This window comes from Carettochelys insculpta, chromosome 20, assembly GCF_033958435.1.
Source record: "Carettochelys insculpta isolate YL-2023 chromosome 20, ASM3395843v1, whole genome shotgun sequence".
NCBI lineage: Eukaryota > Metazoa > Chordata > Testudines > Carettochelyidae > Carettochelys > Carettochelys insculpta.
Window position 1 is genome coordinate 7706500 of NC_134156.1, and position 14298 is coordinate 7720797.

At 52.7% G+C, this 14298-nt stretch overlaps 1 protein-coding gene across 2 annotated transcripts in view; it reads left to right on the plus strand.

Annotated features, from left to right (window-relative positions):
* EVPL (envoplakin) overlaps positions 1-14298 on the plus strand; it is a 46104-nt gene that overhangs the window by 24808 nt on the left and 6998 nt on the right. For both annotated transcript variants that reach the window (XM_075014174.1, XM_075014172.1), the window contains 10 exons: positions 960-1055; positions 4001-4126; positions 5029-5175; positions 5825-5979; positions 7668-7765; positions 8288-8469; positions 9008-9186; positions 10071-10209; positions 12349-12542; positions 13486-13636. In XM_075014174.1, the coding sequence (XP_074870275.1) occupies positions 960-1055; positions 4001-4126; positions 5029-5175; positions 5825-5979; positions 7668-7765; positions 8288-8469; positions 9008-9186; positions 10071-10209; positions 12349-12542; positions 13486-13636 (1467 nt within the window). The remainder of the gene's footprint in view (positions 1-959; positions 1056-4000; positions 4127-5028; positions 5176-5824; positions 5980-7667; positions 7766-8287; positions 8470-9007; positions 9187-10070; positions 10210-12348; positions 12543-13485; positions 13637-14298) is intronic.

Here is a 14298-nt window from a genome sequence, read left to right on the forward strand (position 1 = left end):
GCCTCCTCATTTCTGCATGAGAGTCTGTAAAAAAGAAGTCCATCTTGAAAAGCTAAATAAGGCCTTATTTTCTATGGTGCGGACCCCAGGTAACAGAATCTAGGCCTCAGTCTCCTCTGTCTGAACCCAACCGAGGCCACAAAAGAAGGGAAAGTCCTGCCCCAGATCCAAGAGTCAGGGAAAACAGCAATAGATTGCTTAAGTGGAGTCACAAGTTCCCCTTGACCTGTGCCCTCCTGGAAATCTCTCTTTCTGCCGCCATGTGTTTCATTCAACACTTGCCTCACAGTGTCTCCGCCAGGGATGGGAGCATTAACAGACTCTTCCAGACCAGCAGGAATCAGAGAGCAATACAGCCGGCTTGCCTCCTTTGGCAATCATATACAGATGAGGCTGTCAGCATGCTGTCAGTCCTGAGAGGCGCAATGCCCTAAAGCACTGGAGCTCAATTTAAGGGCCACATTTTTCCACAGGTGACCTTAATGCAGCACATACAGTGATGCACCTGCAATAAAATATGGGTGCAAGTTTGCATCCACAGTAGTGGGGTCAGAGTTAAGGCCCTATAAGAAATAGGGGCGTAAAGACGTAAGCTGGGCGTCTGCTACCTCTTGCAGCATCACGCCGCGGCTTTCCCTGCCATCTCTCTGAGGGCTTGGTGGCAGCTACTGCGGTGATCTCTGGGACTGGCAAAAATGAGTCACCAAGGTTGGGGGGAGTTGAGCTGAGAGGGAGAATAGTGAGACCTAGAGGGATGTATGGCTCAGTGGTTAGAGCATTGGGTTGCAAATACTAAGGTTATTAGTTCAGTTCTTGAGGGGGCCATTTAGGGATCTGGTGCAAATATATATTTGAAAAAAAAAAAATCTCTCTGGGATGGTGCTGGGCACTGCACTTGATGACCCTTTCAAGGTCTCATCCAGCTCTGAGATATGTATAACAGATCTGTCCCTCTGCAGGTTCACCAGGAAGCCTTGAAGAATGAGTGGCAGAATTTCCTCAACCTCTGCATCTGCCAGGAGAGTCAGATGGAGAGTGTGGAGAGCTACAGAAAGGTAAGGGGAAGCCAAGGGAAGAGGGCACCAAGGCCCTGTCACAGGGAACCTTTTTTTTTTTTTTTGCAAGGGTGGGTGTGAAATCTGCCACGAGGTAGGGCTCGCGCTCCGCCCTGAGGGCAAGCAGGCAGCCCCCATCGGCAATGGATCCCCAGTCATGCTGTGGGACTGGAAGATATGGGCAGCCCTTGCTTCCACCTGGTCTGGACTGGAGTTGGACGTTGCACTGAAGTGCACGGCTGGGGATATGCAAATCAGTGAACCGCTGCGTCACCTCTCTGCCTCAGCAAGCGTGAGCTTCGCCGCAGGTCAGTCAGTGTCAGCTGCCTGCCAGCCAGCCTGTCTGCCTCCCGCCCCAGCAAACTCCTCAAGGGCCTCCCAGCCAAACCTCAGCTTCACCCCGGGTGCTCCAGCCCTGCTCAGCGCTGAGGCTCTGCCTTTCCCACGAGGCCACACCTCTTCTCCGCCCCTTCCTCTCCCTGCTCCGCCCACATCTTCCAGGACCCTCCCTCCGCATCTTCCCACTCCTCCCCTCCCCCAGTACCTCTTGCCTACTGAACCGCTGATCAGTGGCGGGTGCTGGGGCGAGGAGAGCAGCTGATGGATGCTGAGCACATCATATCTTTTCCTATGGGTGCTCCAGACTCAGAGCACCCCTGCAGTTTGTGGCTGTGCCTAGCAGACAACAATCAGGCAAGTCCAGCCCCCAAGCTACTGAGGGATGTCCCCCTGCAAGGCACGGTCCCTGTCACTGTATGCTCACCTAAGGCAGCTTCTTAACATTAAGTGAGGTACGCACACCCTACCCTTCCCTTCCAGCACAGTGCTTAGCTGGCTGGTAGGAAACGTCAGATGAGATTATTAATCCAAAGTCCTTGGTCTACGTAATACCGGATACAAGGAGCAAAGCTAGAATGGGTTACCAGCAAGTAAACAAGAGGTAAAAACGTGCTCTCAGCTGAAGAGTTGAACAGCATATAGAATAGACATTACTCAAGGCTGTTTTTTTTTTTTTTTTCCACCAGTCCTTTTTTCCAGTAATACCTGGTTGGTTCTTGAGCTAGACTCCCCAGAGTCCATGGCACTGATTTCCCCCACCCTCCCCAGGCAAAGAATAAGCCAAGATCTTGCACAAGCCAAGATACATTTCACAAGGATCTTACTGTGTGACATTGGTGCTGTTCGTTGTGAGGGATACCTCACAAGGCGTATTTTGCGTAAATGTCATTGCAGCGGTGCACAGGGTATAAATTCACAAGGGCTTGGTGCCACACCCACCTGTGCTCCACTGCTCAAGGGGACGTACCCAGCTTGGGTTTAGTGTCAAAAAGCAGAGGAGTCTTCATTATTGAGCAAGCTCAGAGGTCAGTAACTGGGGATGGTGCCAGTTAGCTAAGGTGAACGGATGGTGACTGATTAGACGAAGCAAAAGATTGGTAATGTGCAGGGTTAATATTTCTGGGATCAGAGAGGGGATGATTAGAGTTAGGGCAGTAATGGATCAGTCATTAATTTCAGTTGTGAGATGCGAGTTGAACCTCTCTCATCAGGCGCCCTCAGGCTCTGACTGGCACTGAACAAGAGAATTTGCCAGATCATGGGAGGTCAACATTGTCTAGTATGTTACCAACACTTCCACGCTTATGAGGCTCTTAGAAGACATTTAGGGGGTAAATCACAGCTAAGTAACAGCATAGAACACTGAGAGCCAGGACTGTGGCTGGAAACAAACTTTATGGGACCCCAGGACACTTGGCCAGACCCATGATAAGTAGTCATCCGGCTAACTAACATCACGCTGGGCTCCGGATGTTGCCGGACGAGAGCGTGCTAGATTAGAGAAGTTCTAGTTAATCAGAGCGACTAGAGGGATTCCATACGTGTGGTCAGCCCCAAAGCCTGAGCATAAAGTGAACCGACTTTGTATGAAATATTACATAAGTAAGTAAGAATGGTCGTCGGTGTTCCCTGTGGGCTGAGCACTTGTGTGGCCACCCAAGGGAGATTGAGGTGCTGCCCAGCTGATGAGCAGAGCACCCACAGATGCCACAGTGGGCAGTATGCGTTGCTTTTGGTGGTGCACATCCGTGCAGGCCTTCGTGCACATAACAAAATTTATTCTGCCCATGGATGATAAAAAAAAAAAAAAAAAAAAGACACCATTGATGGCCATAATGGGCCAGACCAAAGGTCCATGAGGCTCCACCCTTCTGTCTTCTGACATTGGCCAAAGCCAGGTGCCCAGAGGGAATGAACAGAGCAGGGAATCCTCCAGTGATCCATCCCTAGTCACCTATTCCTAGCTTCTGACAAATAGAGGTTAGGGACACTGTTCCTGCCCATCCTGGCTAATAGCCATTGAGGGACCTATCCTCCGTGAATGTATCTAGCTCTTTTTTAACCCTGTTAAAGTCCTGGCCTTCACAACCTCCTCCAGCAAGGAGTTCCACAGGTTGACTGCGTTGCATGGAGAAATATTCCCTTTTTGTCATAATCTGCAAAGATCTGACAGTCACTTGCTCTATTCAAAAGTGGCCTTAAGAGGCTCTTTAGCCACACTGGACAAGAGCAGCCCAGCACTCTGTGCCCTCAAACTCTTCAGCCAGGCGTAAAGGGATGCACGCCCGAACCCTTCTTGGTGCCACTTGTAGGGTCATGCCAGAGATTCACGGATTTGCAGGATGAAGCCAGATCTTGGAATTTCGCAACATGGTGCCCGGTACACTGCAATCAATCAGGGTTGTGTGGCTGGTGTGGCAGGCCACAATCAGTTCTACATCTTTGGTGAGGTTGGCAGAGCTGGCGTTATTAAGCTGTGGTGAGTGGGGTAAATGGAGTTATGAGTTAGACTGAGGTTTGAGGACCTGCAGTAGGACTTAGAGGTGCTGATGTCCAGCTTTCATGGTCTCCCAGCATCTCCGGACTACCCTTTGGCTTGTCTTCAGTTCCAGGAGGATGCTGACACTGTGAGCCTGACACTGAAGAAGCTGAACTCCGATCTGGACACCAAATACAGCAAGTTCAACAAGGACAGTCCTGGGGTGGTGACTGATTTGCTGTTTCAGCTAGAGGTGAGGACTACTACGGGCTGCAGGTGCTCATCTGCCCCAGCAGCATCTCGTGGCTCACACCTTGCTAGGATACTGGAAAATGAGCATTGCCAAATATAATTTGTGCTACGAACCACGCCTCCCCGAAAAGGATGGTCATGGGCTGGATGTAAGTGTGTTAAATAGCTGGGGAAACATTGTGCCCTCAGTTACTCCAGAACTGAAGCTCACTGGGTGCTCGTGAGCATCCTGACTGGAAATGGTCCCTGTGGAGCTGTTGTCACAGTAGGTAGTGCGTAGAGACAATCCCAGTAGTAGGAGAGCGCCAGAATCTCCATCAGAGGAGGAGGAAAGGGGAGAAAGTACCTTTAGAAGACTCTGTGCCTCGAACAGGAGGGCTCCTGCATATGTCCTGTCTTGGCTAGGAGGCAGCTCACCACCTAATGCGGCATTCAATTGTTAGTCTTTCAGGCGCTTGGGTTTTTATAGTATTTTTGTGCGTATTGCTCTTTTCACCCAACACCGTCCGGGGCTCCAGCTTGCTCCTGCTGTTGAAATGCAGACATTTCTAGTGTTCAGAAGACTAGTGTCTTCAGCTGAATCCCCAGAGGGTGATTTCAGGAGGCAAAGAGAATAGAATTGACACCCTTTAATCTGGTCAGGTCACCCTTGGAAGCTTAGCACTGGCCTGGGCTGGAGTAGAGCAGGGAAAACAGCAGAGGAGAAATGGGCTGGCAAGTAGATGAAAGCTCTTGTCCTGCTTCTGAATCTGTTCTGGGGGAGGTCTCTCTTCTGCTTTCTGCTCTGCCAAAATACCACCATATCTAGGTCCCAACCGTGAGACTCTTGAGGCCCATTGTCTCTCTAGGCTGCATCATTCAACCAAGTGCCAGCCAGGAACTCTGCTGCTTCTTTCCATTTAGAATGAGGAGAAGACTGTGAAACAAGCTGAAAAAAGCATTGCTGACCTGAAGAGGCGGAGCCCAGCGATCAGCCCTCTGAAACTGCGCAGAACCTGCGTCTCCCAGCCGCTTGCCCTGGAGTGCCTCTGTGACTGGACCTCCGGTGACGTAAGGAACGTTCTTCTGGAGAGAAGTGGGATCAGGTTCCTCTTTGGGACGTATTCCCAGTGAAGTCTGCTTTTGAATTTCTAATGTCTCTCTGTGGTGTCTGGACAGAAGGAATCACTCCCCTTAGTTTGCCTTCATTGGTGAAAATGGCTGCTTGGTTAAATCCAAATTACTCATTGTCCAAGGGCCAACAAAGCAATAGAGAAATGTCAGCTGACAGCACTGACAACTTTTCTTTTCCTCTGTGCTTATGCCCTGGGTTGGCTGCATTCGCTGCTCCTCCTCTTAACTCCGGAGTTGATGGTCCCATTTTTGATGGCAGTGGTTGTATTCAGAGGATCATGAGCCAATTGCGAACCTGAAAGGGAAATACAGGCCCATCTGCCAGTGCTTTTCCAGTGAGAGCTGGGACCTGAGGTTCACATTTATCTGCTCTGCCATGGATACGTGTCGATGCCAAGTTACGTCTTCACATCAACTAACCACACTAGGCTCCCAGGAATGACGTAGGGCAGCTGAAAATCCCTGCTGAAAACACTTTGGTCTTATTAGGAGACTTTGGAAAGTTTTCTGTTTTACTCAGGAGCCTTGAAAACGTAGGAGATTGGAGTCAGAGCTACAGAATCGAATCCTTCCTTTGTTCTCCCAGGTGCAGCTCAGCCGGGGGGAGAAGTACACTCTGAAAGACAACAGCAACCAGGAGAACTGGGTGGTCCAGAGCAGCACCGGCGTGACAAAGACAGCTCCTGCTGCTTGCTTCTTCATCCCTCCTCCGGACCCTGAAGCTATTAGCCAAGTTAACAAGTGAGTACACAGTGGGCGTGTGAATGAGCGAGTGGCTTGAACACACCTAGTGCCAGTCTCTAAATGTATTCATCGAGGAGCTGACTTTACTGTGCTTCAGCAAAGACATTAACACACACAAAAAATAAAAAAAAAAACAAAAAAAAACCCACCCACCTAGGTCACTCGCTTTTTTCCCTGCTGGTGCTGCTCCCTGTTATACGTTATTCTAGCACTTTGTCCAGTCCTAAATGCTCCGTGTAATGGGGTTTCTTCTACTTTCCAGACAGGGCTGGGAGAAACTCCACAGATCTCACCATCAAGAAGTTCTTCATCGATTAGTGACAGAGAGCCGTGTTAGCCTGTATCTATCCAAAAAACCAGTCATGTAGCACCTTAAAGACTAACCCAATAATTTATTAGGTGACGAGCTTTTGTGGGACAGACCCACTTCTTCAGACCGAAGCCTTGCCATATATTGAGCCTGTTTTGGTGTGGCTATGATCTGAAGAAGTGGGTCTATTCCACGAAAGCTCATCACCTAATAAATTATTTTTAGTCTTTCAAGTGCTACATGTCTGCTTCTTTTTTCCCCTTCATCAATGTTCAGCCTGTATTTCTCTGTGCTGCATTTTGTCTAAACACGCAAGTGGCACCAGTTGGATAGAATCTGTTCAGAATTAGAATCAGTTAAATAGGCCCTGCTTTCTTGTGTGGAGGTTTCCAGAACAGTTTCAGAGTGCCTTATATTGATTTAGCTCAATTTAACCCCTTGCCCACTTGTGAAACAAAATCCACACTCTTGAGTACTGGTTTTATGAACTCCGTTTCTAAACAGACTAAACCAATGCAACTTGTGAATTTAGCAATACCCAGATCCATTTTCAAAAGAGATTTAGGCTGAAAATGGTGCACACGGCCCTTGTTTCAATTCTCCCAATTCCCTACCACTAGTACAACTTTAAATATTTCCTGTCCCTACCTGGTGCTTGTGAATTCCATGTGCAAAAAAAAAAAGTGTTGGATTTAAAAATTCGGTAACACTGCATTGCTTGCTAATGCCGCACAGTGACTGCCCTAGTGCCCTGTAAAGGCATATTGGCTGTGCGTGGCCAGCTTCCGCAATTTGTTTTACCGCTTCCCGACGTCAGGAGAGTAACAGTGTCAGCACTGTCTGAGCCTCGTCTGTGCTGTAACTCTTTCACTCAGAAGTGTAAAAGAACGACCTCCCCCCTTCCCTCTCGGCACTGTAAGGTATTAGTGTAAACAGGTTCCCAGCTCTGTTCGCTACCCCCCTTATGGGGCTCTCACCCATCACTAGGGCTGTGATCACCCTGCTGTAGCTGCGCTTTAAACTCAGCAGAATAGACAAAGCCTCAGACATCCAGTTAAACCTGCTCAAAGTTGAGTAAGGGGCACCATCCCTGGAAAGGTACCTGCAGGTGCTCAGGTCAGGCCCATCTCTGGCTTAGGAACTCCCAGCAGGTGTGTAAGCATGCCATATGCAGATGAGATCTGAAGAAGTGGGTCTGCCCCATGAAAGCTCATCACCTAATAACTTACTTTGTTAGTCTTTAAAGCGCTACGTGACTGCTGCTTTGTTTTGGGAAGATACGGACTAACGGGGCTACCTCACTGTGATTATGCAGATTAATTTCTATTCCTGTTAATGCCTGGGCTGGGGGTGACGCTCCCTCCTTTTCCTGTAGGCTGGAGAGCGAATTGAATGTGGTGAAGCAGAAGAAGGCCACAGTTCAGAACACCCTGAAAAGCAGCCAGAAGGAGTCTGCTAAGCCCAGCCAGCAGGGTACGGGTCAGGTTGTTTACTACTCTCCAGCGTCATATAAAGAGCTGCCCCCTCTCCCCCCGCACCCCAGGGAGATCCTAGATCTCATGTTGTTTTACTTTGAGTCTTGCCCGGTTAACAAAAGATAGCAAATCAGTGAATGCTGTAGGAGGACACCAGCATCCTACCTGTGGTCACGCATGGGCTGGCAGAAGGACAAGTACTTGTTGGCATGCGGATGCTGTTGGGTCTAGTGCTTACAGGAGAGGACTAGAGAGTGGGAGCCTTGCTCTGACCCTGACGGCCTGAATGACCCATGGCAAGTCACTTTGCCTCTCTGCTGTGGTTTGAAAACCTCTTGAGGCCTCAGCACACAAGGGAGACTTGCTGCCTCCCCCAGGGTCTGGCAAGTGCCGTGAGCTCCTTGGGTGAAAGGTGCTGCAGACATGCTGAGGCCTTGCATGACCAACGCTTCCTGCATTATGGATGTCTCATGATAGCAGGTGGGACACTGCAGTGACTTGCTCTCCATTGTCATTCCAGCATCCATCAGGAGTCCCACTGTTGTCCAGGATGACCCCCGTGCTGGCCAGCTCCTTTCCAAGCTGAATAAGGTTGGCGGGGACTTGGTCCAAGTGGAGAAGGAGATATTTAGCCGTGTGCGGTCCCCCGTAAGTCACAGTGCCCCGACAGAGGACCTGCACAAACGGATCAAGGACCAGGAGGTGAGGGCTGAGGAGCACAGAGAATGGGTTGCCTGTGGTAGCCAGCTCCCAAACCACATAGGAGTTCGCATGCGCTGCGCCAGAAAGGAAAGACGAGAGTTTTGCTGCTGCTGCAGAGGCGCTTGCTGGCTGCAGTGCTCAGAAGGAGCCTGCTGCTTGGAGATTGCTCCAGGGGAAAATACAGGCTTGTCCACTGTTTGAACCAGTGATGCTCCCTCTTGGTCCTTGTGGGAAGTGACCCGAGAAGAAAAATGTGTTCTTGGCACAAATGCTGCAGTTCTCTTCCCAACTCTGGGCTTAGATCTGGTTCAGTGTCAGTTCAGTATTGATTACGTCTTCTGCTGCTGGTCTCTGTCCTGCCCTTGGGAGGGTGGATCCAAATGGTTGGCTCTCTCTCCTTTCTGGCTGTGCTCCCTTCTGTGCCGGGGATGCATTTTCCCAGCCTTAGCCAAGGCCTTTCAGCAGTTCCTGCTGTACCACATCAGCCTCACAGAGCATCTGTGTGGTTGGTGATGGGTAATCTCCATTGATTTGATAGGAAACAACAAAGAGACTTCAGGTAATTGGAGCAGATAAGGAAGCTCTGCAGAAGGAGTGTGAGGTCTTCCTGTCCAAGAAACCCACTGGTACTGCCACCTCTCAGCTCCTGGTGACTCTGAACAATGTCAAGAACAAGTACAATGATGTCAAGATGCTGTCCGGCCTGTATGATGAGAAGTAAGTGGAGACTGACCCTCGCCCCAGCTTGATGAGAGCAGAGCTGTGTGAAACTGCAGAACAAGGGCTTAAAACAATTCTGCTCACAAATGTTGGGGTTTTTGTCCTGAGCAATTTAGGGGAGACCTGGGGTTGTGCAGTTCTGTACAAATACAGATGTCGATGAGCTTTTTCTTTAACTCAAAACCAAGCAAAATGTTGCACTTTGATTTTGAATTTTTTTAACTCTCCCTTCGTGTCATCCATTCCCATTATTTTATATGTATTATTAGAGACCCCAAAGGAGAAACTACCACATTGTGCTGAGCATGGGACAGTGACCTGGTAACAATCAGGAACAGATTTCTGGCCAGTTGGCATTATAGCCCCATTTGACTTTGTGGGATGGTTCAGGCAATGTTTCCATTATGTAAAAGCCCAGCAAAGTGAATCATAGTCATAGAATCCTAGGGCTGGAAGGGACCTCAGGAGGTCATCTAGTCCAGCCCCCTGCTTCAAGCAGGATCAACCCCATCTAAGTCATCCCAGCCAGGACCTTGTCCAGCTGGAACTTAAAAACCTCTGGGGATGGGGAATCCTCAACCTCTCGGCTGCTGCAGTTGGAAATTTCTTCTAGAGTAACCCAAGGACCAGGTGGACACACTTGGCCTGACTTCTCCTAGGGCAAGCGTCCTTGGGTCTTACAGCTGCTCGCAGGAGCCCAGGGGGTTTGGGTGTCAGAATCATGTGTTTTCAAGGCCAACTTCTTGTACAATGGGAGTGAGTCTGCTGCAGCTGCTACTCAGAAGCCTGGCACCCCCACGCCCCCCCCCCCGGCAGATTGGGAGAGGTGAGGGATGTGATGTGTGTCCTTGGTACCTGGTCACCTTCCACCACCTCCTCAGAGCCAAGGCATCCCTGAGCCTGGAGAACCAGATGGAGGTCACCGACGAGACCATCAGCAGCTTTGAGTCCAAGCTGGCTCAAGACAGCACAGTCCCTGCCTCTCCCAACGCCCTGCAGGATCGTGCCAATGAGCTGCAGGTGAGGAAGCCTTTGGCTTTTGGAGCGTGGTGGGAACGGTACGGGCCCAGTAAGAGATGGGAGTCGGGTAACCGGAGCTGGGGTCGTCCCAGTGTTCCTGTGGCAACAGACTTGGACACGCGCCTCTCGCAGGAGCGCTGACTGGAGACCAGCGTTGGTCAGTCAGAAACGTTCAGGACCTCCTGACAGCCATATGGCTGGAGGCAGGCCTGTCGATGGGGGAGGGGCCAGGAGGGGCCTGGGGGACAGTTGCCCAAGGGGTGGCCTTTCAAAGGAGCCCAGAGCTCCAGCTGCTGCCGCTGCTCTGAGCCCATTTAAACAGCTGTGGCAGCACCACTCCATGTCGTTGTGATGGGGGGGTGGGGGGGAAGGCGCCATGGTCCAGGTGGGGCTAACAGCTGACCGCCCAAGGCCCCTCCCTTCTGCCTCTTGCCTTGCCCTTGCTGAAGGTGTAGAGCCAGGCCCACCTCCCACCGTGCCCCAGGGCCTGCGGTAGCTGTCTGCTCTGCTGCCCCTGAGAGCAAAGAAAGGATCGGGGCTAGCAGTGCCAGGTCTGCATGGCTGAGCTGTGTGTGTGCTGGGGGGTCCTAGCAGGGAGTGCTGGCACTGGAGGGTCAGGACCAGCATTCCCTGTAGGCTGAATGGGAGCAACTGGTGCAAGGATTCTAGGGAGGGCACTAGCCCCGCGCCCCATCCCTGCCCTGCTCCTCCTTCCCCTGCCTGCCTCTTGCTCCGGGAGCACAGTGTTGCCTCCAGCGGGTGTGGGGGCATGTCTCACCCCCCAGAGTGGCGCGGCCGAGCAGTGGTGCAAGCTAGGAAGCTCACGCTGCTTTGGGGCTGCGCCACTCTGGAGGGGGGGGGTAGTTGGGACAACCCACACGCTCATCTGAAGCAGTGCAGGGCTGACGGTGAGTGTGGGGGATCCTGACACTGGGTGAGGGGGGTGAGTGTAGCCCCCTGTGTATCCCCACGTGTCTCTTGTGGCTGAACACTTGAACACAGATTCTGGTGCCACCCAGCTGATGAGCAGGGCACCTGCAGCCGTCAGCCTGGGGTTGAAGTGGTGGTGCATGTCCACCCATGCCTTGGTGCGCAGAACAAATTTCTTTCTGCCCTGGTCAGGACACGTGGGGAGCGGGGAAGCCGGATTTTCTTCCCTTCAGGTTCTAGTATCATTTTCACAACCTCTCTGAGGGCCGTTCCGCGGGAAGCGAGTGGCCTGAGAGACGCTGCTCGAAGTGAGCTCCCCTCGTGTCTGCAGGCTACATCGCTGCCCCCCGTTCAGAAGTGGCTGTCTGGTAAAATGAGACACCCAGTACAATGGCTGAGCAGCGTCTGTAAGAACCAGCTCCCGCCACGGAGGTCTTACCGCCGGCAAATGAGCCTCACTGAACGCTCCGCTGGCCAGCCTGCCCCGGCCCCTGCAATCAGCTGCTCTTTTGACCACCACTACCCCTTCTCCAGCTACCAGTGTCCCAGACCCAGCCTCTGCCCTACAATTGACTCCCCTTTGCCCTCAAAGACTTTCCAGGGCCTCCAGCTCTCCTGACTACACCAGGCCACCCGCTTTTTCTCTCTCTCCCCGTTTCTTCGACTGATTCCCTCATCCCCCCGCCCCTCAATACCCGACATCTGTGTCCAAGGGCCACCCTCACACTTGGCAAAGTTTCCATTCCACCAGCCTCTCACCTCCAGCAACCTGCACTGGATTTTTCTATCCATTTCCCCTTGTTATTGATGATGGAGATTTTGGGTTGGAAAGAGAAGCTCCCTCCATTCTCTTCTGCCCCTGAGCCAGTGACTCCTGCTGTGGGACACTGATGGCCTTTCAGGGCCAGGGAGAGATGTTAGGGAGGGGGTCTGAGGGGGACCGAGGCCCCCAGCCTGGGAAGGTGGTGTGAGGGGGGAGCCGAGGCTCCCAGTTCATGGAGGTGACGTGAGGGGGAGCCAAGGTGCTCCCCCCCCCCAGGGATGCAGCGTGAGGGGGAGCCAAGGTGCCCCCCACCAGGATGCAGCGTGAGGGGGAACCGAGGCCCCCCCGGGGATGTGGCATGAAGGGAACTGAGCCCCCCACCCCTGCCAGGGAGGCAGCCTGATAGGGAACCGCCAACATTCACCAAGCAACTTCTCCCCTCCCAGAGGCTGAAGCGGGATCTGGTCGCCCAGGAGGCCTGCGTGCTGAAGCTGAATCGCAGCCTCAAGGACGCTGAGCACAGCTGCAGCTCTGTGCAGAACAATTTCCAGGAGTACTGCCCAGACCTCCCCAGGCAGAAGCGGGAGGTCCAGCTCCTCAACGACCGTTACCATGCTGTGGCTGACCAGCTGGATCACCGGTGAGCAAGCAGCATGACCTCCGTTACGAGGCCTTGGGCGGGGGGTTGAGGTTTGGGGAGGGCCAGCCAGGACCCCAGTCCAATTCCCCAGGGCCTAGTAGCACGAGATCCAGCAGACCTCCCCGTGGGGTGCGTACGGCCGCCGCTGTTTGCCCTTGCCCTCCCCTCTCCCGGTTAGCCCGTACCTCTGCAGATGTGCAGGCAGTTGCCGGGATGGTCTGTCTCCTGGCTTTAAAACTTCTCCCCTCTGTAACGCTTGCACACAGTAGATTGCAGGGCTGCAGCTGCCAGGTCAAGCCCCTTTCCCAGGTGTGGACAGGCTCCGGGGCTTTCATTCCAGAGAGCGTTACGCCGATTAGTGCTCTGAGAGATCATTAAATGCCCAACCAGCTGTAGCTGGAATGAGCTCAGATAAGGCATCCGCCGTAGCTGTAATCATCTAGGTAATGTGCCTGTGTGCTGACTCTGACACTAGGCCCTCTCTGCACGGCGTCCCTCCCGAAGAACGCTTATTCATGGGTGCTTCGAAAACTCCCCCACCTTAGTATGGGACAATGCTGGTTATGGATACTGAATATCTCCTGAACTGTGACCTAGGCCGTGCCACTCCAGGGGAGGGGGGCTGCTCCTCATGCACTGGAAGAAGCGGGCAGAAGCAGATGGGGGTGGGCAGGAGTATGTGGCCAGTGCCCCCCCTAGATTCCCTGCACCAGTTGCCTCTGCTGATGGCGATCAGAGTATCAGTCCTCCTCGTCAAAGGAAACCTGCACAACAGTGGCAAAAGAGCTCTGTGGGGCTCCACAGCTTGTCTCTCTCGCCACTGAAATGCATCACCTCCCCCGCCGTGGCTCCCCAGTACTGTACAGGACCCTTCACACGTACAGTGTTCCTTCAGTAATGTGCACACAACGCCCCTCTTCCCCCTTAACCCTCCCCTCCCCAGGGAGAAGACTCTCCGGAACATCAGCCTCACCTGCAACCAGTTCCAAAACTCCAACGAGAACATGATGTTCTGGATGAACAACCTGCCCAAGCACCAGGTCAAGACCACAGATGGGCCCAGCCAGATCAGCTACAAACTGCAGGCACAAAAGGTGAGTCTCCTGCTGGGCCTTGGGATGCGCAGAGGCGGGTCCCTTGTTTCACCTGAAAGCAGTGTGCAGTGGTAACGGCTGCTCTGCTCCTCTTCTCACCCCTCACCTTGGGCAGCGAAGTGACTGGCACAGCAGGGGCAGGTCTTTGCCTGATGCAGAGGGCAGTTTGCAAGTGGAGAGCAGAACAGGGAACGCTGGGAGGCTGCTGCATGGCCTCCGGAGCCCAGGCGTTCCTTGCAGGGCATCTCTTGCCAGCTGCCTCCTCCCAGACATACCAGATATTGGCTATAGCTGCTGCCGGCCTTGATTGCCACACCTCTACACTGATGGCCTCTCAGAGGAGACCCTGTGAGCAGATAGGAGACAGAGCTCGCGTAGGTCATGGAGGGGGGCTGTCAACCAATGGCAAAAGAGGTCAGGTGGCTCCAGGCTCCTGGTCTCTTGTCCAGGCGCACAAGGCCAGACTCGGTCAGCTCCACTATTTGACGTTTGCTACCCCATCCCCTTTGTGTGGATCCCTACAGAGTGACGGGTCCACTGGGCCAGTAGACAGATGTGCCAGACTGTGGCTGTCTCTTTACCAAGAGTATTTCCCCATGCCCTCAGAGGCATCCCTTTGTTCCCTTCTAATGGGAGCCCCTGGAGAAGCAGCTGCACTTTTC